This window comes from Siniperca chuatsi, linkage group LG17, assembly GCF_020085105.1.
Source record: "Siniperca chuatsi isolate FFG_IHB_CAS linkage group LG17, ASM2008510v1, whole genome shotgun sequence".
In the NCBI taxonomy this organism is placed as follows: Eukaryota; Metazoa; Chordata; class Actinopteri; order Centrarchiformes; family Sinipercidae; genus Siniperca; species Siniperca chuatsi.
In genome coordinates, this window is record NC_058058.1 from 15,340,084 (window position 1) to 15,364,285 (window position 24,202).

General features: G+C 40.4%; 2 protein-coding genes across 20 annotated transcripts in view; both read right to left on the reverse strand.

Moving 5' to 3' along the window:
* Positions 1-1,487: 1,487 nt before the first annotated feature.
* si:ch211-199g17.2 lies at positions 1,488-9,955 on the reverse strand. 12 transcript variants are annotated; one of them, XM_044172017.1, is made up of 13 exons: positions 9,818-9,946; positions 8,144-8,252; positions 7,401-7,457; positions 7,235-7,312; positions 7,006-7,148; positions 6,794-6,916; positions 6,642-6,699; positions 6,108-6,455; positions 5,215-5,351; positions 4,973-5,089; positions 4,782-4,839; positions 4,212-4,274; positions 1,488-4,105 (listed from the first exon to the last, which is right to left on the reverse strand). In XM_044172017.1, exons 3-13 carry the CDS (start codon positions 7,423-7,425, stop codon positions 2,907-2,909), a joined length of 2,349 nt encoding a protein of 782 aa, XP_044027952.1. In that variant the 5' UTR covers positions 7,426-7,457; positions 8,144-8,252; positions 9,818-9,946; the 3' UTR covers positions 1,488-2,906. The 12 variants fall into 12 exon arrangements, with proteins under 12 accessions (XP_044027952.1, XP_044027949.1, XP_044027951.1 ...); XM_044172014.1 differs by having other exon boundaries at positions 7,401-7,511; XM_044172016.1 differs by having other exon boundaries at positions 7,401-7,511; positions 8,144-8,247; positions 9,818-9,895.
* Positions 9,956-13,416: 3,461 nt separating this feature from the next.
* The window catches only part of LOC122864514, a 50,448-nt gene continuing 39,662 nt past the window's right edge, over positions 13,417-24,202 (reverse strand). For 4 of the 8 annotated variants that reach the window (XM_044171998.1, XM_044172000.1, XM_044172001.1 and 1 more), the window contains 13 exons: positions 23,846-23,903; positions 23,472-23,606; positions 23,104-23,205; positions 22,805-22,990; positions 22,616-22,696; positions 21,963-22,319; positions 21,800-21,874; positions 21,551-21,699; positions 21,333-21,455; positions 20,457-20,514; positions 20,283-20,363; positions 20,069-20,164; positions 14,929-19,329 (listed from right to left, as the gene is read on the reverse strand). In XM_044171998.1, the coding sequence (XP_044027933.1) occupies positions 17,132-19,329; positions 20,069-20,164; positions 20,283-20,363; positions 20,457-20,514; positions 21,333-21,455; positions 21,551-21,699; positions 21,800-21,874; positions 21,963-22,319; positions 22,616-22,696; positions 22,805-22,990; positions 23,104-23,205; positions 23,472-23,606; positions 23,846-23,903 (3,699 nt within the window). In that variant the 3' untranslated portion in view covers positions 14,929-17,131. Of the gene's footprint in view, positions 14,737-14,928; positions 19,330-20,068; positions 20,165-20,282; positions 20,364-20,456; positions 20,515-21,332; positions 21,456-21,550; positions 21,700-21,799; positions 21,875-21,962; positions 22,320-22,615; positions 22,697-22,804; positions 22,991-23,103; positions 23,206-23,471; positions 23,607-23,845; positions 23,904-24,202 lie in introns of those variants that run through there. The other 4 variants (XM_044172005.1, XM_044172008.1, XM_044172006.1 and 1 more) reach the window with 4 other exon arrangements.

Consider the following 24,202-nt stretch of genomic DNA (forward strand, 5'->3'; position numbering starts at 1 on the left):
TTTGCGTGCTATGGCTCTTTTCCTTTTATATTCCATCAAATTATCAATATTCATGTTGTTTCTGAAAGCACTATTTCTTTCTTTAATAGCCAAGCTACACTCATTCCACCATGGCACAGTTCTCTGATTCCCTGTTATCACTGTTTTACTTTCTGAGACTGCTTCAGTTATCATACATGTAATTTCACTAGCACAGTCATCTCCATTTCTGTTCATTTTAATGTTACTAGCTAATTCCCCGCAGTATTCTATATATAGGACCATATATATATAGGAGAACTTTCTTGGGTATATCTATCTATATTTATATTACTTATAATGGGAAAGTGGTCACTACCTATTTCATCGTTGCATATTTTCCACTCACATAGACTAGCCATATTTGCAGAAACCAGTGTTAAATCAATACATGACATCTCATTCCTATTTATATCTAATCTTGTTCCTTTACCATTGTTTATACAAGCAAGATTTCTGGTATCTATCATGGTGGTCATGGTCTCAGCCATGTTTCTTGAATGCATATTATATCTGGTTTGTCCTTTAAATCCTTTATGACCTTAAATTCCTGTCCATTTGCTATTAAGCTTCTGCTAGTCCACTGAAAGACGGTAAGTACCATTACAAGTTTAATCACTAGACACATCATATATGAACGGGTTCATCAATTCTTGTATCGTTTTACATTCTGTACTTGACATCCCGAGGTACTCTTTTGCTGCTTCCACAATTGTTTCGATTCTCTCATTCCTGTCATTTTGTTCTAATCCGATGTACACCACTTTACATACAAACAAAATTTAGTTTATCCACTAACACGGTTCCCTTCTTTACCCTGCACTCGTGGGATGTGTTTGTCTGTTTTCTGAACTTGGAGGATCATTACTGTTTCCTGGGTTATAACTTTCAGTGCTGTTTTCCATTGCTACATGTTCGTTGTTGACCCTCTTTATAGTCTCTGCATATGACACTTTGTTTATTATTTTAAATATTTGGACTTTTCTTGCATGCTTTTGAACTGCGCATCCTCCATAGGCTGCACTGTGGTCTCCTCCACAATTGCAGCATTTAACTGGCACATCTTTCCAAATGCATGATTACCTCCACATCTTGAACATCTTTCTTTTCCTTTGCACTGGCTGGCAGTATGACCCATTCTTTGACATTTAAAGCATCTTAATGCCAGAGGAATGAACTCTCTTACTGCATAGCTGAAGAAGCCTAGCATAACTTTTCTTGGAAGGTTGTTTTCAAAGTCAATGGTTACTGACAGCTCAAATTTCTCATGCAGTCAACTTTCTCCACCCTTAATGTGAACGTTAATTTCCATCTTAAACTTGACATTTAAAATCAAGAGACTGCATATGCTTATCCATCCTTCATTTCCCCTTTGTTGTAGTGCAATAAGCAATTACTAATGTAGTCAATAAGTTTACGGAAGGAGGACACAACAGCAATGATTCAACCTCCTAAATGAAGAAATTAAATAAGACGTTTACAAAACTCATTTATTATGCACCATTGGGGATTTGCATTGTTACACTGGCTGCTATCTTTAACATACATCATACATTAATATACTACCTACCCTTACATTATCAAACAGTCATAGACTTATCACTTTATCACATCATTTCCAAACTCTTGTTTGTAGCAACCTAATACCAGTGTCATTCTATTATACACCATAGTCAACATAAATAAACCATCTTCAGTGGTGCACAACATCACCAAGTAACCTCAGCAGTGCTTTATTCAATAAAAATGTGTGAATCTGCACATTTGACCTTGTTTCATGACATTAACATTTATTTATAAAAGCTGAGAAAATCCACCCAAACCTAAATTCAAGCACAAACCTAAAGTGAGCCCTCACGCATTCACTGAATTTTAAAGTAAATTCTTCTTTGGAGTTATTCAGGCACAGCTTGTACCTAACATAATGGTCCAAAAGAAATATAAAATGTAGGTGTTAGTAGTTCAACATATTGATGCTGCGTTCCAGACAACTCGTCCCAAGTTCCTACTTGTGAACTTGGGACAAATCCATCAACCCAGACTTCATGAAGAAGCAGATTTCTGACGTCACACAACAATGGCAGCACCATGTAAGCGCACATTAGGCTACGTTTCAATCAATAGGGGAGGGGGGTAGGATGTATTTGTAGACTACAGTATTGTATTAGGCTAGTGAATTGAACATTTAGATAGACTTCAGAGCATAAAAGTAAAATAATAGGTATAATGACGTCTGTTCATGTGTCGTTTTGTCCTCCTCTGTTTCATTTAGATATGCAAGGAGGCTGCACTGCTGAGAGTTCAATTGTGTGTACACTTGCCAAAGAAACATCAGTTTGTCACGGTCAGCCATGTTTTTTGTTTACGTTTGACGTCGTGCACCTGACGGCTTGGATGTTGGAAGTCAGAAATTTCAACTGGGATATTCTGACCTCTGACACTGAAGGGATTGTAGCTTTAATGACAACTACAACCCACAGCCTCAGTTTGAAACTTTTAGAATTTCTCTGTTGTTTCTCTGAACCAATTCAAACTATAAAACACTGAAAAAGTGCCAGCTTCTATACAGAGTTTGATGCTTAATATTACGGAGCATGTTTCTCACCCTCGGATAATAAAAACATAGGTTATCATTATAAATATATTATTTTTATAAACATAAAAAATGCCACAGCACGATTAGAACCCATGCTGGACCGTCTAACAGCAATTTCATTCAACAAGGACACCAGTCCCTTGAGTAGAAATGTGGTCTTGGCGAGAGGTGGCAATTTATGCAGAATTAAAATTGGGATATGCAAACATAAATGGAGTTGTTCCATCTACACTTCCTGAAATAAAAAAAATCTCACAAACCAGCAGCTCTGAAATTAAGATCAGAGTGGGCTCTATAACACAGCGCTTACCCAGGTGGGATGAAGGCCTTTGCCCGGGACATACCACCACCTGGATATGTCAGGAAAGTGCTGGTCGGGGTTTGTCCTAGGCCCAATATTGTAGCTGGGGTTAGACATCACCCCATGGCCTACTTGGATGGCTTGATAGGCCGCGGGTTGTGTCATATAACTTTGTGGAGCTGTCTGGACATGGCCAATGGTGAACTCCATGTGTGTTTGTAATCGTCTTTGTTTAATCTCAAGAAACTGTTCTGTAGGCTCTGGAGCAATGCTGCCACTGTGAGCAAGGGAATCTCCTAAGTGATGTTGCATGTTGATCCTAGCAGCATCTAAATGAGGAGCCAATTCACCAAACAAACCATGCTGCCACACATCACCTGTCAGAGGACTTGTATGATCTCGTGCCATGTACTGATATTGGGGCTGTTGTTGGTAATAATGTTGAGTAGCATCTGAACTCATCTCCTTCTGTCTCTCTTCCCCTGACACTTCAACTCTTGTGCCAACTTTACTCTGTGAAGTTGAATTGTACCATTGCTCAGTGCAACCCTCCTCGTGTCCGTAGCAAGAGTTATAAGATGACACAGCATCTTGCGTCTGTGGGCCAGCATTTTGCCACTCTTTGTAAAACGTCTCACTTGATCTTTCTTGAGAACCCTGCTGTCTGTTGTAACTCTTTTCCCCATAAAACCTTTGTTCCTCTGTCCCAGTTATGTCTTCAGACTGGCTGAAGTACTCATTGTCACCGAAATAACCGTTCACCTCTTGATGCTGAGTGACTGTGAAGTTTCTTTCTGGTCCTATGTATTGACCAACATCTGCATCTCCACTATAGAGGTCTTGCTGAAGTGAGGTTGTACACATTGAGGTGTTGTCAGCCTGGTTAATTGCAAATGATCCAGTGTCACAGTCCTCTGATTGAGACTCTGGTGAAGGAATGAGGTCTAAGTCGAATGAAGGTGAGTATGTGGATGACACAGGGAGGCTGTCCACGCTGAAAGACGTCCTCTCTAGCAGCACTGAACCTTTGGTAAGAGGCAGGCTTACCTTGAACACAGTATTACTCACTTTCCTCGTCTTCCTCTTTGTTGTCATCCTTTTTGCCCATTTTGACAGCCCTACAGCACATTCCTTTGATTGTGCAGCCCTACAGCACATGCCTTGATTTGAAGTCTTGTTCACACGTGGCCCTTAAAGAAAAAGTGTCCACAGAGCTTGAAAAACAACAGGAATTTACAAAAATATTGATTTACTTAAAGAATAATAATTATTCTTGTTGCTTCCAAAGACACACACCTTTGACAGCTATTTTCCTCTTTTCTTTAGTATGTGTCCATCCATTACACAGCATCTTTATACCTGGAAAAGAAGAAAAAAAATACAGGGGATATACAAAGAAAAAAATACAAACATACATAAGTTTTTGTACTCAAAAATACATTGGGCGAAAGAATATGAAGTTATAAAAAAAAACAGTTTGGAAAAGAAACACTAGAGTGGTTGAACACAAGTAGAAAAAAAAGTTAAGGAGCATTAAGAGAAGATAAAAGGGGTATATAATACAACAGATGATAAAAGATATGTTTATCGCAGCCCTTTTAAGTCCCAAAGTATAAATTGCTCTCAAAACTCACTCCCTATACTATAAAAAGGTGGCTGTAAAAGTTTCTACTTTGCGCCATCGTGGAGAACAGAGGCTGTTTTTTTTTAATACACACAGCAACAGCCTTAAAACCCTAATATTGTGAGAGGGCAGAGAGTTAGATAAGTGTTATACTTACATCACAAATCACAGTTGGAGCTAAAAGAGGTGAATGGTTTATGGCCAAACAAGAAAACAGTGAATGGGCATGCATCTGTACTTACACCAGTGGTAACTTTTGCCAGTCAGTAGGATACAGAGGGATTCTGGTGCGTATACCACCTGGAAACACAAGATGTTTTAACACTTTGAAGGACAGATGTGTACAAGTGAACTCGAGACCTTTCTGGTAAAGAGTCATTTTACAGCTAGCATAACCAGGGCAGGATAACGTGCACACAGGTAAATATGATACCTTCAGCTCTCCTCTGCCCTCCTCTTGCTCCACTTTCTTGGCCAGTGATTGGAGAAGCTGATCGTTGTCATTAATATCTGCCATCATTACCGCCACCTGCTCAGGATGAGTTTCCATCTACACACAGAAGTCTTCAGTGAACTTAAAAAGTTTAACCTAGCATGTTCTCTACAGCTTTTGGATGTGTAATGGTAAAGGATGTGTTCTTGTTCATATCAAGTATTGATCCACAACAAACTGACCAAGTAGTTCACGAGATGGGAAGAGCTGGTTAGGTGATCAATTATGTCCTTTTTGTTGGATCTGATGCGGCAGCAGTGACATAAGAAACAGTGTGTGTGGCCATCTTCACTTCTACACTCAAGCACACGGAAAAGACCTGTTGCAAACATGTATTAGCAGCTTTTTTAAAGCAACAGTTTGACATTTTGGGAAATACACTCATTCGCTTTCTTGCCAAGAGTTAGATAATCAGTTCAATACCGCTCTCACAACTGTACGGTAAATATGCAGCTGGACCAAGCAGCTGGTTAGCTTAGTTTAGCACAAGGACTGGGAAACAGTTAGCATGGCTCTGTCCAAAGGTAACATAATCCACCTATCAGCTTTTGTAAATCTCACTAACATCTTATTTGTCATTTGTTTAATCCATACAAAAGTTGAAGTGTTAAAAAACAACAAGGGTCATGTGACATACTAGTCCTTGGCCGGGAGCGGTTTCCATGCAACCAGTGGAGACTCTAGCTTATTTCTTGACTGGGACCCGAAACTTCCTAAGTTAAACTAAGATAAACTAACCAGCTGCAGGCTCCAGCTACATATTGACCGTGCAGACATGATCTTCACATCTAGAAAGCTAATAAACAGATTTCCTAAAACTATCATCAGTAGAATTCTCACCAGAAAATCCACTATGAATTACTGATGTCCAGCACTTATTATCGTATGTATTGTATGTGCAAGTAACTATAATTTAGTTTTTTTTTCCACTTAAACCGCTTCAATGCATTAGAACAATCAATGAGCAGAAATCTCTTATACTGCAACCTACTGTAAATGTGTACTTTTCAATCATGATGTTTTACATTTTCTGTTATTGTAGCACCTATTGTTGCTATTCTTTGTCTGTGCTCACCAATCAGAGGCTCAGTTCCTGTGTAGCCATCCAGAAAGCTGTTGCTGTTCTCTGATAGCACAGAGACTTCAGTTGACGTCTGAGTATTGTCCCACAGTGATGCAGATGTGTTGTTTAACCAGCCTTCTGACTTGACAGAAGCCACAGTTGACTGTATCAGAGATGGAGGCTTGTTAGTCTCTGTTGAGGTCTTGAGGGATTTCTTGGACTGTCGCCATTGGTTCTGGGGAGGCAATACAATCCTCTGCGATTGGATGGGATTGTGTTCCAGCTGCACAGATGTAGTCTCTGAATGGCTCTCAGGTTCACCCTGCCACTGCCCATCTTTTAAGATATTTATCAAAGTTACTGTTGTGGTGTTAAGGAGAGAAAGAGACCCAAATGGAGTAAATAAAAAAGAGAAATGTACATATGGAAATAATGCCACAATACCAAGGGTGACAGACACAGGAAATGAGAAAATTAAGGGTGAGATTGAAGGGGTGGACATAGATGTTTAGAACCACTGTTCTAAACAAGTCAATAGTCACTGACCGTTATTCTCATTGTGTGTTGCCATCTTCTGGTATACAGCGTCTTCAACCTCTAACAACTTAATATGAAAGTGCAAAAAGATGAGTACTCATATCAAAACACTCCTGTCTTTACTACTATAAACAAAGACATACACAGTCAAAATAACATACCCGGACATCTCCAGGTCCCTCTTTTCCCTCAAGTATCTTGGCCATCTCCATCAGTGGCCAGGCCAGCTTAGACAGGTCAGACTTCTCCTTCCATTCTGACACTAAGTGGGGGTGCCAGGCTTTCTGTCAGGCACAACACCACTTGTTAATAAACTACAACCCAAGGCAGCACACAAACTTGCCATCATGACTTCTTCTACAGTACAACTTACAATGTAGTTGTATCTGTGGAGACTTCCCATAATGTGGTTCCGCATGTCAGCTTTACTAAGTTGACACACACACACCTCACACAGGTACAGTGCTTCTGTGTTGTGTGTACCCGCCTTCATACATTCTATAATGCTGCCCAGGCCTGAATGTACATAAAATGACAAATTATTTCAATACACACAGGACACACACAACATATACCCAAAATAGGGAGTTGTTGCTACAGACCAATAATGGGTTGCAGTCTGTTCTTGTTGTTCAGATACACCTCCAGAGAATTGAACAGTTGGCTTTTGGAAGAAACTCCTGCAAACAGAGAATGCATGAGAAACATAATTACAGAAAAAGCATGGTTATATGGTGTAAGCCCACATGCAGAGGGTGAAAGACATACCTTTCTGTGCCTCAACCGGCTGCATGCTGCAGTTGTAGAATCACCACCTGCATACAGCTGAAGTTGGAGCTTACAGTGAGTGATGAAGAAAACTTTTCTTTCCTGGCCAATCTTCAGACAAAGACAAAGAACCCTGACTGTGACTGGCTCTCAGCGCAAAGATAACACTTTCATCCAATTAGGAAAAGCCAAGTGTATAACATGCTTTCATCATGCAATGTCCATGCACTGACGTGGTCCAAGCTCATGTACAAGAACATCTGATTTCACTCAAAAGATGCCTCCTTACAGGGGGCCCAACTTACACAGTCCAAGAGCATGACCAGAGACAGACAAAGGCACATGAAGACATAATGGTTACTACAATGAATGAATACATGATAAACCTAATGATTCATACTATTTTACTTTCACAGTCCTGACTTGTGTGTATGGTTTTATCAGATGGACACTGTAGAAGAAAAAATATATAACTCTGGTTCCAAATCAAAGAAAATAATCTTTACTTAAGCTTCAGAAGAATACAAATGGTTATTATGAGCATACATGCAGCATGGAGAGAAACACACATACAGGCTGCATCATTATTTCTCTGACCTCTGTCCTGAAGACAGACATTTTATATCCTTTGCCCAACACACAAGTCTGTGGTCTGAGTAGATTTACATAGGCTCAACACACGTCTGTTTCACAAGGCCAGAATTGAATTCTGGGTTTTCCTGGATAAGACAAGTTACACTTACTTTTAGATTGGTGTTGTAATGACAAAAAAACCAAAAGAGAGCACGGCTGGGAATCTGGAACAAGTTGGATTCCCGTGATAGTTAAGGTGTGACTCCTCATAGGTCTGGCCTCAAAATACAAAGACAATGTCAAGATAAAAAATAAAACTATTTTCATTTACAACACACAGCCTTGTATAACACGTCATATGAGATATCTGAATGATTCAGACTCAGTGGAACAGAGCACATCTTCAAGGTCCTTGTAATCATGACTACCAGATAGTGTGCAGGTCCCACACAAAGTTGGCCTCAACTGAAGCCCCTTGAGACCCCTTGTATTATCTAACTATGACAAGGCAGAAGCCATTAATTTCTACATATGTAATTAAGTTCCTCATGTATAATCAATTTTTCTACCACACCGAGTAATTATAATACGCATTAAAAAGTATTCTGAGGAAAAAATGAGTGTGCTTTTGGCCAGATGCCTGAACTATTTTAGTTTTTCCCTAAAATTGCATGAAAAAGTGAAGAAACAACAGAAAAGGCACACAAACATATAAAACTTCTTGAAACATAGAAGAAGAGGAGAAAGACTATGAACCAGGATCAGCCGAAGAAACCTTCTAAATCTCACATGAGCATCGTGAACATCATTTACACAGTTGATTAAATCTATCTACTGATCTTGATTCACCAATCCCTATATTGAAAACTGTTGATAAATCATAATCTTGTGAGCTTTGGTTGACTGTGTTTAGTTTTGTATATGTTTAGTTTTGTACATGGCTAATCCTACTTGTATTTAGATATTATATTCTCCTTACATTTAAAAAACAAAACAAACTACAGACACTAATACTGTGGCCCTAAATTGAACTGTAACCACCAGGTGGCGCTGCAATATCATAATACTGTTCAGCCAGGAGGACATGGGGTCTCCCTACAAATGAGGTCGTCAAAGTGATTTTTAAAGTTTTTTAAATAAATAAAATAAATAAATAAATAAATAAAAGACTGCGCTAGACCCCGAGCCAACAATAAACCGCCAACTGAGGACTTAACTAATTATTGTGGTTCTCTGCAATTATCGCAGCGTCAGAATTACACATAAAAGCTCCCAAAATCCTAATTTACCTCCTAACCTGTTGTTACTCTCTGTTAATCGGAGAAATGATTTAGCGTCAGCTAATGTTAACTTTTTTGTACATTTTGCAAGGCACCCCAGGAGCCCGTTAAGACCCCGACACTCCCCGGGTAAAATGAAAAGGGTTAATTAATCTCAGTTAATTTTACACTCCAGTTCCATCAATAAAGAGTGTAGTGAAAGACAACGACATTAGCCTACGCCATTAACTCGCGTGCTTTCCCCGTCGAGCGTCAGTGACAGCCAACTAACGGTAAACGGTCTTAACAGCCGCTAACTAACGTGAACCGTCAATTAACGTTAACTTTGTAAGAATTAGCGTTAGTAGTAATATATTTCAATCGTAACGTCACCTTCAAGTAGGCTTTAATGCGTTATCTGCCACAACTGACTAACGTTAACGTTACACCGTTTGTCAGAAGTAGTGACGGTAACGTACAGACTGAGAACCAAACATGCTTCATCACGACGTGCCACCAAAACAACTGTAATTACTCTGTTAACGAGGTGAAGACATCGACTCCCTACTGTAGATCACAACTTACCGTTAAGTTAGTTTCCGCCTCTCTGCTTCTCTTCTCGCTGTACTAAGAGGGAGTGAGCGCAACAAGGTCAGTTTCTTCTGTGACCAATCAAATCAACAGGTCTTGCTTACAACTTGTGTTTGTTTGTATTGCTGTCTTTGTGAGGACCAATTTCAGTTTAAAACCATGGTAGTGAGGGTATTTCTTGCACTGTGACTGCACTGTCTGTCATAAGCGATTCTGCCCATGTAATACAATATGCAGTTTACTCAGAGAATGGTTTGTATCTTGTGGGAAATTAATGCACATCTGACAGCTGTGGTCAAACACTGTGCATCATTCAGGTCTTTAACAGTAGCCTGCTTTGCAGCTGTTTTTGAGTAGACAGTGGTGAATACCAGTCTGGCTCAGTCTTTCTCTACAGTGCCACATTGAGAATTTTCTTACTGTTTTAATCAATGACATTTTAATCATGATTTAAGTCTAAAGCCCCATGCTTAAAATGTGTCAGCTGGTTTTTGTTTTGTTTTTTTGCTAATTTGATTGAATTTTTTGTTCCACTAATATGAACACAGTATCAACAGACATGATAAGGGTCTTAAGGTGGGTCTTGTCTTGAGGAGGGTCAGTGCCAAAATCTAGTTTATTTCAGCTTTATGCTTGAAAGGTATTTTGGATCCAATGAAGTTGGATTTAATCAGGCCACCAGTCGATTCTTAGTTCAAGCTGGTTTATTACAGGTGTGGTCAGAACCAGAGTAGGACGGACTGAATGAGTTCTGCTGTCACTTTGAAAGACAGTGGGACAGTTCGTGACTCCATCGACCAGCTCCACCTCCTCCACCTCAGCAGGGTAGCCTGGGCCCTTCAACAACTGCCCACCCCAGAGGTTCCCCCTCCCCTACTACAACAATGACTCTCTTCTTGGAGAAGGATGTCAACAGACTGTTCAGGAGGCAGAACCCCTGCAAAGCAGCCGGGCCAGACTCTGTCTCTCCATCCACCCTGAAGCACTATGCTAATCAAAATAAGGACAATTAAAATGAAAAGTATACAATCTAATACAGAGGATATTAGAGTAAATGGTTCTGAAAATATAATATGGTTACGTACATAAACCACTACAGCGGTAAACATGGCCCTTCACTTCATCCTCCAACACCTCAGGAACCTTTGCCAGGATCCTGTTCGTGGATTTCTGGCAAAGAAATGCTGGCAGGGCGCTGGAGTGAAGCGCTTGTGAAGTGAGAGAGAAAAACGCTGCGCATGGGTTTTGTTTTAATGACAAGCAGATTGACATTAGCTAGGCAGCTAAAAAGAGAGAAAAAACACCCAGGTCAGAAAGTGGTGTTTACTCGTATTTTTTCAATGTATGAGGATGGGATGTAGCCGGTTTCCCCCGAGCTGCAGCGGGACCCCGGCCACCAGTGTTAGTTGCTCCTCTCCAGGAGAAGCTTTCTCCGGCCGCGAAGTGCAGCAAGTCAGGCTCCGCGGATCAGAAAGCGTACCAAGGGTGCAATACTGGAAAACTTTACAGATTTGGCTGCTTTCACATGTTGTGCTGCTAGCTTGATGATTTTTTTCTCTGAGCTAAAATAAAATATTAATAGGGGCCCAGCAGCTCGTTCCAGCATACCTTGACTCAGTTCAACAAGCTAACTTCAGCAACGTCTGAGCATGCATCTTGAGCAAAGGCAAAAACCTTTGAGAAAACAAAATACAGTCACCATCTGCAAACACTCTTCTCTTAATATGAACACTAATAAATCCTTCAATTATGCTGTGTGCATCTCAAAGAAATGAAGACCTAGCTGAGGTTTAGAGCCACCCAGGTTTTATCTGTTGGTCATCATAAATGGTTAAAGACATGCTGGCCGGTCAACAAGAGTGTTTCTCCTCTCCTTTCAGATAGAAGAATTTCCTTCACACCAGTTGCCATGAATTTCTCACACGTGATGTGATTTCATGCATGACTTTAAAGCTCCAGCAAATACCACACATGTGGAGGATAGTCATTTCTTGACCTTGATACAAAACATGCTCTCCTCCCTTCCTTCCAAAATCAAATACTTGGTGTGGTGGAAAAATGCAGAAAACACACTGACATGGCCAGAGCGCACAGACATTGTGTAAAGATACAAGGTACAAGGGTGCAGATAGATAAGACAGTGTTTCAGTATGAGGTTCCATTTGTGCCAAAATGATGACACTGTCTATGTCGACTGAACATGTGACAAAACAGTTGTCTGTCTCTTCAAGTTTGAACTGTACTTTAGTTGTGACAAAACTATTTTGACAATCAGATTGTCTATGTCAATTGCTCACCTGACAAAACATTTGACTGTCAGTTCAAGTTTAAACTGTACTAATGTCGTCTTGTTGCACTCCCAGTCATTTGAATGTTTGGTTTTGCATGTCGTCTTTGTGAAGGAAATTCTTGTGAGCTAGTCAACTCAGATGATGAAGAAGGTTTCAGGAGACTCTGGATGTCTTACACAGCAATGTTTAATGAGGCTTGGCCAAGGAGACATTGATACCAGCAGTACAATCCAGTGCAGTGCACAAACCATGCCTAAAGGTCTCTTCCTGATCCACAATATTTATCTCTTGCTAGCCTAAATATGTGTGCTCTTCCTATTGGACAGTGAACTGTAAATCTCACCTAATTTCACGTTGAACCCAACAAGTTCTACAGGGAATTCAGTATGTATCTCTTTCTGTGTCTAAGACAAGAGCACTATCCGTGACCTTGGGGTTGCCTAGGTAACGGCCCCATCTTCTTACTCAACTGTCGGCCCTCCCAGATGTGAAGAGACAGTGAGGTGAGCTACTGTGCAGGGGCTTCGAGGTCAGCTTCCTTCTCAGGGTTGCAAGTGACTCCGACGTGATTCGTAGTGACCTGCTTCTCCACTGTTGCCTACATATCTGACTATGGCCCCTTAAGGAAAATTCCATCACAGTCCTGATGTGTCCGTTCTCCCGGTCGTTTGACTGTCATTTAGTTTTTTTTTCTTATGCTCTGTAACTCCTGTATTACTATGAATGCCCCCATAACACACTATAGATATGTTCTTCAAAGAAAGTCTTCCTGAAATGTCCTACCTGATATGTAAAAACAGTAAAATACTTAGAATGTTATAGAAGGAATAAATGCTTCTCAATTTATGCAAATGTGAAAATGAATAGTCAAAGTATCACGTTAAATGTCCATCACAATGATTACAGCAAGTGCCTACCCCAGATGGAGTCTTCCCATGATGATATCGCTTGTGTGTCACCAGCAGTCGTGGAATGTAACTAAGTACATTTACTCAAGTACTGTACTTAAACACAAATTTGAGGTACTTTACCTTGAAGATGCTTCTTATAGTACATCACATGTGTGAATAACTGGCTCTATCTGGTACTTGGAGACACTGACACTGAACCCATTTGATATTGCCTCATATGATGTGTTTAATGCGAGACAGTGGAAGGATAGAAGCAGAGACAAAGTAAGGTTTCTTTAAGTTTTTGGTGGAAACTGTACCCATCTGTGCTCTCTGCACTAAAGGCTTCTCTTACATCAGATTTGTGTGTCAAAATAAAACCATATACGCAAGGAATCTCAACTAGGGCTCATTGTGTTTTATGCTTTTATTCATCAAAGTGAAGATTGACCAGAGGTACAAGTTTTCTTCATCAAGTGTAAAATGTACAAAATTGAATCAATAAAGCATGCTTTAGAATCATTCTGTCGGCACAGGAGAAAGAAAGTCTTTAGGTGTGCTCTGGATGTCAAGGCCAACCTTCTTAGCAGAAGTGTTTGCTTATAAGGAGCTTACTGCAAAGAGCCAATGGTCAATTTGATTCTGATCAAATCTGAAACCAGAGCCCAAACTTTATAGTTCCTGCGACTAACTGTGAAGTTAGGCATTATAGGAAAGTGGCACTCGGACTCTGTCTGAGTAACGGGCAAAAAAATAAAAAGGGCACCAGCATGCAGAAAGTCATGATGCATTTATGGAAAAACAGTTCCAAACCCTTTTCTAGCATGTAGCATATAGGGCTGCCTATATGGCACTGCACTATGTTTTCTCCACTGGAAGGGCACCCTACAGGACACTTCATCACAATTTCTTGCACATTGGGCCACTGTAGAGGGCACTTTATTATGTTTCATCTACCATATGGGCACTGGTGGATTTTGTGTGGGGTAAGAAATGTGACCGTTCTGCAAGACTACATAACCTATTTTATCTTGGAAAAACATGGCAAAATTCTGTACGTCAAATGTGGTGCCCCACATGGCATGATGCTCTTAAAGAATGCATTACTGATGGCAATTTGGGACGGGCCAGAATTTAACAAGGCTGTGAGTGCGACAGCTACACAGACACAGGGCTGCAGGATATGGTAAAAAAAAATCATATTGCGATTATTTTGACAGATTATATGATTGCGATATGATTCACAATTAGTGTGAATAATCATTTTTGCATCACAATTTTCATTTTCACTGAAAAAACTTAAAATCATGATGATGTGACATTTGTTGGGGTCTGTACCAAACAAACATGTTTTCTTACATCTGGAGAATAAGATTTGTACACTACATTACTTCATTATAACGCTGTTCCTTTTTTTAAAAATGTGCAGCTCTTGCGATTTGGATATAGCACTTGGCCAGGTTGCGATTTTGATAATATTTCAATTAATGTGTGCAGTGGAGCGGGATATGTATGATGGCAACGTGACAGTAATGAGGTGTGCGGTAGGAGTGACGGATGGGTTCAAGATGGAGGTGGGATTACATCAAGGATCAGCTCTGAGCCCTTTCTTAATTGCAGTTGTGATGGACAGGTTGACGGACGAGATCAGGCAGGAGTCTCCGTGGGCTATGATGTTCGCAGATGACAGTGATCTGTAGTGAGAGTAGGGAGCAGGTTGAGGAGGTGGAGCCTGGAGAGGTGGAGAGAAGAGAAATAAACGTCAGTAGGAGCAAAACGAAATACATGAGAGCGGAATGGTGAGGATGCAAGGAGTAGAGATGGTAAAGGTGGATGAGTTTAAATACTTGGGGTCAATTGTCAAGGTAACAGGGAGTGTGGAAGAGAGGTGAAGCCGAAAAAGGAGGAGAAGGACACTTTAGAGTCACGGTCGAACTAAGGAGTCCAGGTTTATTTGCATCAAAACAGAATACAAGCAAACTGAATTGTCTCAAGCTCAACTGGCTAGACAAAGAACCTCTAATTTGTTTTAAAGGGCTATTAGGGTGGTGGCACATGTGTCAGGGAGCTTTAAAACAATACTTGTTTATCCCAATAAATCGTGACCTGACACAAGATGGGGTGTTCTCATGCTATCAGCACACTTAAGGTCCCCCATTGGTCAATTAATCAAGTCCGTTAATTATTCTGTTTCAAATATACACCAATACATTGGAGTGCCAGAAGAACGCGACCGATGATAATGTTTTGAATGTCACAATGCCCCATGTCTGTATCTCCAAGGACATCAGAAGACTCATGTGCTACCCCTTCACCTTCTGAAGACAACCCAACCTTTTTATGTGCTAATTTGTTATTGACATATGGTACTCACATTTCAATTTTCAGCTCTGCGAAACCCCTTTTTTATGCATACAACACTATAAATCACAAGTTATACAGGTTATGCTGTATTTGTATCAGTTCCACTTTTCATGCAATGCTCTTTGTGTGTCCCACAACAAGCATATTTCCCTGTAACTTAATTTTAGTTCATCATCTACAGGCCAAATGCCTTCCAAATACTGGACCTCAATGTTCATGGTTTCCCTTCTGGGCATGCAATCAGGTCATACAGGATGAAACCTGTACACTATTGTTGTCAACATTACTTTTGTTTTTTGTTTTTACACAGAGAGCTTCTCATGAGAATGGGGGAAAAAACAACACCTTACATAAGTCTATGCTGGATAAATAAAATCATACAACATTCATATATGAAGAGATTGAATTATGAATTATATGTCTGTGAGAGATTATAACTGAGGTTACAAATGAGGTTAGAATTCCTCGAGATCAATTCACAAGTGTATTTTATCATCATTCAAGTGCAGTCAAGTATTTCCAGTAGTGATAATTGTCACATGCACTATTTGTCACTGTCAATTTTACAAGACTCTTCCACATTAGTGCAAGAAGACTACTGGTGAAATCCAAATGAAAATATTGTTGTAACTGTAGCTAAAGAAACGACTACAAAGAAATCCAAGGAAAAAATGTAATATGAGGGGGGCCGTGATAACTAGTTATATGCGACTAGCATGTAGATGAGCCTAATGGGTCTTGGGAAAACTGAAAATGTCTTAACATGTATTGAATAACATGGACAATTGAATGGCACATGGACACTGACGAAACGCTTTGAGGCCAAACTCCCCTGAAGAAAGTAGATGTTCCCTCAGTAATTTCTGTGTACAAAAATAAGTTCAAGTAGCCCAAACTCATTTTAGGCAAAAAGGAAAAAATAAAAATTTATGAAAAAACATATACACATAAGTCACATTCAACAGAAGATTTGTATTAAATTTTATTAAAATGAACAAAAAATGAATATAAAACAGAAATCAGTCTATGACTGCTGAAAATGTTAAATTAGAAATGTTAAAAACTGAAACGAGCTTCAGTAGCTTAACATGTTCTTCTTATTCAAAAGATTTACAAACTCATCCTTCGTATTTAAAGCAAGCAATAGTTTTAAACATATTGATAGTATTCTGAACTTGATGCTACTCCAAGAGAAAACTTAATTTAAAATGTATGTCTATTAAAAAGGCAGTTTTTTTTTTACTGTGTTTCAGGGGTTTTCTTCCCGACTGTGGCTACAAAGCAGAACTCCTACATGTACAGCACCATGTGTATGTAAACACACACACTGACAAACATATTGAAAATAAGATGACAAAGGTGCAGATTTCCATCTCAGGTTTTCCCAAATGCTAATAAGGATTCTTTTAAACCTGAAAAGGATGGATAATAACAGTATAGCAAAAAATACAATTTTAAAAAATAAAGAGAGAATAACAAAGCTGGGTTTTCCCTTTGATTGACATGTGTGAAATAAACACTGTCCATTTAACACAACACTATTTGTGTCTCATTTGGCATGGTGGGACATCTGTTCCTGACAGGATATCAGTGTAGTGCTTAAGATCCTGTACAACATCTCACTGATAAAGACACAATATGTATGCCACATATCTAAACTTACTTATGTCTACTAGAAACAAATGCAGAACAATATTTAGCGGATGTACTGATGAAATTACTTTGCATATTACTGTAAAACCTGGTCTTGTTATATACATGGCTTAACGGGTAGTTTCATGGGAAACTGGAGGCGTGGCATTGACCATGGAGGGAGCTACAATAAAAACCCCTCTGCCAGAGGCATAAAAGGAGTTTGCAGATGCCTGGGCTAAGAATTCACTGTTGGCTGTAGGAGAATAGTGAATAACTGGAGGACTGAGGTAAACTTGGGGAGTGTTCTGTGTTATTATGTTGTTACTGGTCTGTGCTGGAATGATTCTGTTGGTGCTGTAATCGTTCATTCGTTCAATTGACCTTTGTGAATTGTTGGCTGGAGTGGGGAATTGAACAGCGCCTAAGCAGGCAGCTTCACTGTTCACTTTGCCATTTCCAGTAGCCAGAGCAGCACTTGTCCACGAGGAGCCCTGCTGCTGGGTTTGCTGCTGCTGCTGCTGCTGGAGTTGCTGCTGCTGCTGCTGGGCTAGCTGCTGCTGCTGCTGCTGGAGTTGCTGCTGCTGCTGCTGCTGCTGCTGCTGCTGCTGCTGCTGCTGCTGCTGCTGGAGTTGCTGCTGCTGCTGGAGCTGCTGCTGCTGCTGCTGGAGTTGCTGCTGCTGCTGCTGGAGTTGCTGCTGCTGCTGCTGCTGCTGGAGTTGCTGCTGCTGCTGCTGGGTTTGCTGCTGCGTTTCCAGCCTCACCCATCCAGCCGATGGAGTTGCTAAACTGTGTCCAAAGCGGTTTGCTTCCTGCTCTGGGTAAATCTGGCTTGGGTAGAGCCCCCTTTTAGTGTACCCTTCATGTTGGTATAAACTCCCAGTTAATACAGGAGGGTTGTCTGGTGTTATGTAACCTGCAACAGCCTCAGAAGAGAGATAACCTGAATGTCCATTTGTGACACAAGCCATTTGGCTGTACTGACCATACCCTCCTGAAGCTGCCAAAGTGTCACTGGGGCTTGCTGTTAAATCTGTGGAGACACTGTGAGAGACCTGATTGCCTCTGTTTGCCTTAGTGTGGTCCTGTCCCTTAAAGCCGCCCATAAACTGGTGGTTAGTGGGGTGTGGCCTGGCAGTTATGATCGTGTTAATGGGCAACTGACAAACCCCAGTGCTACCAGTCTCTGAGTTACATCGTGGCTGTGGTATTTGACCTGGGTTGCTGGCTACAAAGTAGGGACTAGGTTTGAACAGACTCACGTTTCCAAAGACGCTCTGAGCATTGACACTTCCCTGGTGTTGTGGGTCACTGTGGTCAGCAGTGCTGGCAGAAGGTAACATGGTACCGACTGCCTGGGTTTCAGTCGCTCTGAATAAAAGGTTGCCCCTCATTAAATAGCCCTCAAGAGATGAGTTGTTGGCAGAGAAAGCAGAGTTAGCATTAGGGGTGACAAGTTGGCTGTCACAGCCCAAGACCACAGGAGCTGCTGTTGAGACCATCCCTTCCAATGAGTTAGTGGGGGGCAGATTTTTTTTCACTGTAGCTTTAACCAGCTGACACTTTGAATCCCATCTTCTTCTTTTTGCCATTGTAGATGTAGTCTGCACACGCTTTGGATCCCATCTTCTCTCCACACCACTTTTGGGTGAAGCGCAGGAGGTAGTAGTCTCAGCATTATCTGGAGCAGACATGCAAGGGAATACTTTTTTCTCAGACTTCATCTCTCTCAACAGAGCTATTAGGTGTGCAATGTGTGTCGAGTCCACAATGGATGCGTCTTGTTTATCAAATCCAGGTCCTGTGTCTTCGTCCTTAGGAGACAGGAGGATGGAGGTTGCAGCAGGGTTGACAGGTGTGAACTTGGAGGCTGATTCAAGGCTGGGCTGTCTGATAGGCTGCAGTGACCTGCATGTGCGAATGTATTTGGCTGGCAAAGGATCCTCGAGTTGGGGGTTATTGGTGCAAGGTCTTACCAGAGTTTCAACAGATGTAACAGCTGGCCTTTTCCTGGTTGGAAGACATTTATCTCTGGGAGGCATTGACAGGGTTTGACTAGGACTAACAATAGAGGAAGATAGGGATTGCACCTCTGTCCGTTTCACTTGCAACTCGGGGAAAGGCCTCTGTTGCTGAGAGACTGGTGGTCTGAGTTCTGGTTGCATAGAAATGATCCTGCAGGTCTCTTGGGGACTGAGACATGTGCCAGCGCTGGGGAATGGAGAGACAACCGAATCAGCCTTTAAGGAGACACTGGTCACATCCAAAGGACTCAAGACTCTTCTTTGTTTGACCCCATCCAAATCTCCAACAGTAAATCTCCTTGCTTCTAAGAGAGACAGTGGAGAAGGAATGAGAGAACAAAATAAAAAAAGCTACAATTTATTACAGCTTTGAGAAAGGAAATTATGAGCCCCGTTTTTGTGTCCTCAATAAATCTCAATGATTTCCAGTGGTGTCAGATGCACAAAGTGAAGCAGTATTTCACCTGCTCCAGGCAGGGCTCAGGGTTTTTTTTATTTTATTTTATTAGAGCCCTTTATGATTTTAATTCTTAACATTTTAAACACATGACTACAATGTAGATACACTACTTGCGAAACTTATATTTGAAAATATAGGGCTTCTTTACTGCTGCGTTTATAAATATTACAAACATTTAAAAGCACCAGAAAACATAAATACATTTGTACTACTAATTGACAGAGAATTACCAAAACAAACCTACAAATAATGTGCAAGTCAGACCAGTTTATGGTTAGCTGCTAACACAAGTCACAGCCTAAATTTCAATTGGTTTTGACTTATAGCCTAGTGTCTGGACAAGCTCAGGACAATTATAATGAGTCAGTGTTCAACAATATTTGACACAATAAACACATTTAAGATTCGTCATTACTGACTGGAATTATGGACTACTTTTCTCTGAATTAGGTTTTTTATTTTTATTTTAAACTTAACTAGAGGATGCTGTTATTTAGTGCACTTTCAACCAAGTTATTCACAGGAGTGGACCTCAACATGTGGGGAAAAAACTTCAATATTGGAAATAATATGATAAATCATACCATTGTCACTTCTCTGGTCTGTCTCAAGTGCCTGTGCTGACTGTATCTCTGTGGGAAGAGATTCCTCTAGACTCTGCCGGTCCTCAGGCTGCTGGTCTGCACAACAGAGACCAAAACTCATCACTCATACCCATATTCTGCCTGTTTTAGTCACTGGTTAAGCTGTGTATAAGAATGGAAAAAATTACCCCATGACTGGACTAATGGGACTCACCCTTTTGTCGTGGAGTAGAGATGGGTAGACAAAAGACTCTCTGTTTCGGTTCTTTCTCAAATTCTTGCACTATGTTTAAAGCTACGAAAAACAAACAGCACAGTTGATACTAAATACTGTATATTCCAATGGACCATAAACTCTGTAGACTTTGCAAATTAAGCTTACTGTTACCTTCACTGAATGGAGCTTTCCGAACATATTCATACAACTCCCTTTTCAGCAGTATACACTTTGAGAGAAAACACAAACACAGTAACAATTGGCATAATGGATGTGTATTTCCACTTTGTACATTAACTTGTTTTTATAAAGCACAATTGTGAAATCTTAAACATACGTTGTCCACCAAAAATTATGCAGTTTCTTTCTGTGCTTATCAAAAAGACAACAAATATGTTTAAATACATCATTAACTGCATCTTGCTCAAATTACCCCATGGAAATTTGAGATAACATGCATCTTGCAGTTGAAAATCTAGCGAAGAGACTGATTGAGTGATATGAAAATTTGAGAACAAAATGTGATAAACAGGAGGGAAATGTTAGAATAAACTTTACATAAGTTATCACATTTTTATGTTTTATTCCTAGTAGCCTTTAAAGTTCACAGCAATGCAGTGTGTGTGTTATTAAACTTGTGTCTGTGAGAATAACAGGAACGGCACCCTGCTATCTCATGACTGGCAGTTATGAAACAGAAAGGGCAGGCTGACACCGCACCAGATGGTCTCAAGAGTAGTGGCTGCTCCCAAGGCCGCTCTCACGAGATAGACCAGTCTCAACATGTCTTGTTGTTTATGAAGCATTATACACCTCCCCCACCCCTTAGAAAGCTATGTAACAGGGAATCTCCTTAAACTGAATAAAGAGAGGCAGCTGCATAGATGCACTTCAGAGTGAGTAGGAGATGTAACTGAATGCATCTATGCTTGCTCTCCTCATGAGTAAAAACTAAATAACGCCTTTGTCTTTCTTTCCTTGTGCATGATTTAAATGTTCTAGGTGTTTGAACCTGACAATGCACTATTCATGGACCTAATAGGTTACCTGCGCATCGATCTCACGTTCCCGCAGTGAGAGCATCCAGGCAATGCCATTTAAAACCTCCAGTTTCATATCCTCGTCAAGATCATCCTTCGACCAGTACAGAAACTCAGGGTAATGCCTCTTCTGAAAGACATGCATATCATAAAGAAATGTGGGAGCAAATGTTAAATACTTTGGTTGTTTAGAGTTGTTCAATGCATTATTGAGACGCCACTCACCATGTATTTACGCTGGTGGTCACTGCTGACCATGTGTTGACAGATGTCATTAGTGGAGAGCGTCTCGCTGCAGCTCTCACACAAGAAGAATGAATTGAGGAACTTCGACCCTAACCCTATCCCTCGACACTCCCACACAGAGCCCAGACCTGATGAGGACACACCGTCTTTAACATATGCTTTTGTGAAATGACATGAAATAATGGGAGTGAAAAGGCTTTGCAAAAGGAAAAGGATGGACACACCCACCTATGACTGGTTCAGTTTCCAGTCCCTTCACCTTCAACCATGAGGACAAATGACTGGGGCCCTGAGTTTTTTCTCCTGTGACAGCCATACAAAATTCAATACAAAAAACAATTCAGTACATTAAATGGCAAAAACTACTTACTCATAAATGCTTAACACCTACCTATTGAAAATATTGGGAGTGTCTGTGACGCACTGTGGTGCCAAGGTCCTGGACTGCATCCTGAGTGTTTTGGTACATGTTCTGTTTTCTGGCTGGGTCTTGATTGGTTCTGCTGAATTTCTGTATTCACTGAAGTAGCAGAAAAGAGCGGGTCTGGGTTGAAGATTTTTACAGGGGATGTTTTCTGAGTGCCTTCAAGCACCTTCTGTGTGTCCTGTAACTCTGGATCACTTCTCTCCTGCTGTTGTCCCTTTTCAGGAGTCTCTTGACATGTATCAAGGGTTTGGGCAAATCTGCCTGTGGATTCTGAGTCAGTGGCAAGAGGATCGGCCCAACCCTGAGGTTTCTCCATTTTGACTACAAGGAGATAAGGATGAGAGAGATGGTGGATTTGTGTAAATGAGTGATGATGCAGGAGGAGGAGACAAACATGGCAACAATAAAGAGATTGTAAAGACAGTATCACTGTATATTTAACTGTATGTACAGTGGAATCTGCAAACAATTCATTCTACAAAATAATAAAAGAAAAACCCAGAAAAAACGTAACAGTGGTAATAGCCAGAGCCATCCTCTGGCAGTTAAATTTACTTTGAGTAGTAGCCAAAATAGTATGTGTTACCAGCACAAAAGCTAAAGGGCTCGGTGTTTACCTTGACTCTCAATTGCAGGTGTGACATCAACCGTAGCCTGGGACTCCACATCATACTCAAATGTCTCCTGTTCAACCTTGACTAAGCAGAGCAGAGATACTGTATATAACAACTGTAAATATATTAATAATTATCTTTTTATTTATTATTTTCTGTTGGTGAATGTGTAATGACACACAACAGACATACCTCCTACGTCTGCGTCTTGAATTATAGGAGTTGTGATGGGCTTTGGGTCATTAATCAAGGTCGGACACAAATGAAGCTGGTCTGAAATCAGGTCATTAGCTTGTGGGCTTTTACCATAGAAGCTCTGAGCTTTGTCTGACTGACCTGGAGCAAGATTTCCGTCCTCTTCTGAAATGGATTCAATTTCTGAATGAAGAACAGCAATATATTAAAAAGTGTGAATTTTCTGAATAAAATATCTCATGACATAGACCAAAGAGTCTGGAAAAAATCTTGTGTGTGAGCATGTGGGTTCTCACCAGGCATCTGGACCAATAGTTTCTGGAGTTCATGTTTGTTCTCCTGCTCTGATTGGTTATCAGTAGAAAGTCCTGCCATTTCATTCTGTGGCATGTACATCCCTGAGAGACAAAATTGCAGTAATGGGTATACTGTAATTCCATACTTTTGTGTCTCATTCAGAGGTTTTCCAATAACATCACAAACACACATAATGAGTTTCTCAAGTTATCAAAAATAAAGACCCATATACTCAAATATCTCAGCTAGAGCAACAATATGTCTGAAGACAACAAAATCCACTCACTGAGTGCAAAGTTCAAATTTCAGACTTCAAATGTATTTGCATTTTTCAAACTTGGTGCTTAGAAATGATAATTGAATTTACCATCATCTGGGCTTGAAACTTCACACGGACTAGCAAAGGCAACTTGCTGTCTCAAAACCTCTGCAGCATTGGTTGTGGAGGATGATGAGTGCCTCAGGTCTCTCTGTCTCACCATTTCTTTCAGTCTTTCTACAGCTGAGAAAAGAGGAGAGAGAATTAAGACCAAGACAGTCTTCTCTGGATTTATAGAAAATATCTGCAGTATTGTTCTTTTGCCTGGATAATTTCTCAGTCAGTTTTCTCAGTCCCCTCTGGCCCCACCGCTAACATGACTAAACAATTCAATAAATAGCAGAGGGACTGTTCTTGGTAAACTTTTCACTTTTTAAGTCACGTAGAATTAGATTTGTGAAGGGTTATTAGGATATCTTTACCTTTATCCTCTGGAAGAGCAGCCAGCTCTTCGTACACATCATTCTTCACTTCTATTGTCTAGCAGAAAGACAAAAACACTCAATGATAATTTAAAAACATAACATGCTACTTGGTTAAACGCATTTCCATGGCATATGTTCTCATATATGTATCTGTTTTATCACAAGTCCACAGTTCTTTCTGTTGTTGCAGCAAAGGAAGAGTTTCCTCTAAAGACTATCATTTCTTACGTAAGATTTTTCTGACAATACCCCATAACCATATACCAATGTACAGTAATTCAATACACTGCATTTAACTGAGATAAACAACATCTTGATAATTTCAACTGTCTGTCAAGTAAGCTCATCATTAAA

Bases quoted from the DNA above. Each gene is read 5' to 3' on its own strand.
- si:ch211-199g17.2 (XM_044172009.1), bottom strand. From the start codon at position 7,425: ATGCAGCCGGTTGAGGCACAGAAAG. The intron at 5,090-5,214 runs GTCAGTTTGTTG...TTCTGTGTGTAG, and splicing joins CCCATCTCGTGAACTACTTG to ATGGAAACTCATCCTGAGCA. The intron at 4,840-4,972 runs GTATCATATTTA...TTGTGTTTCCAG, and splicing joins AGGGCAGAGGAGAGCTGAAG to GTGGTATACGCACCAGAATC.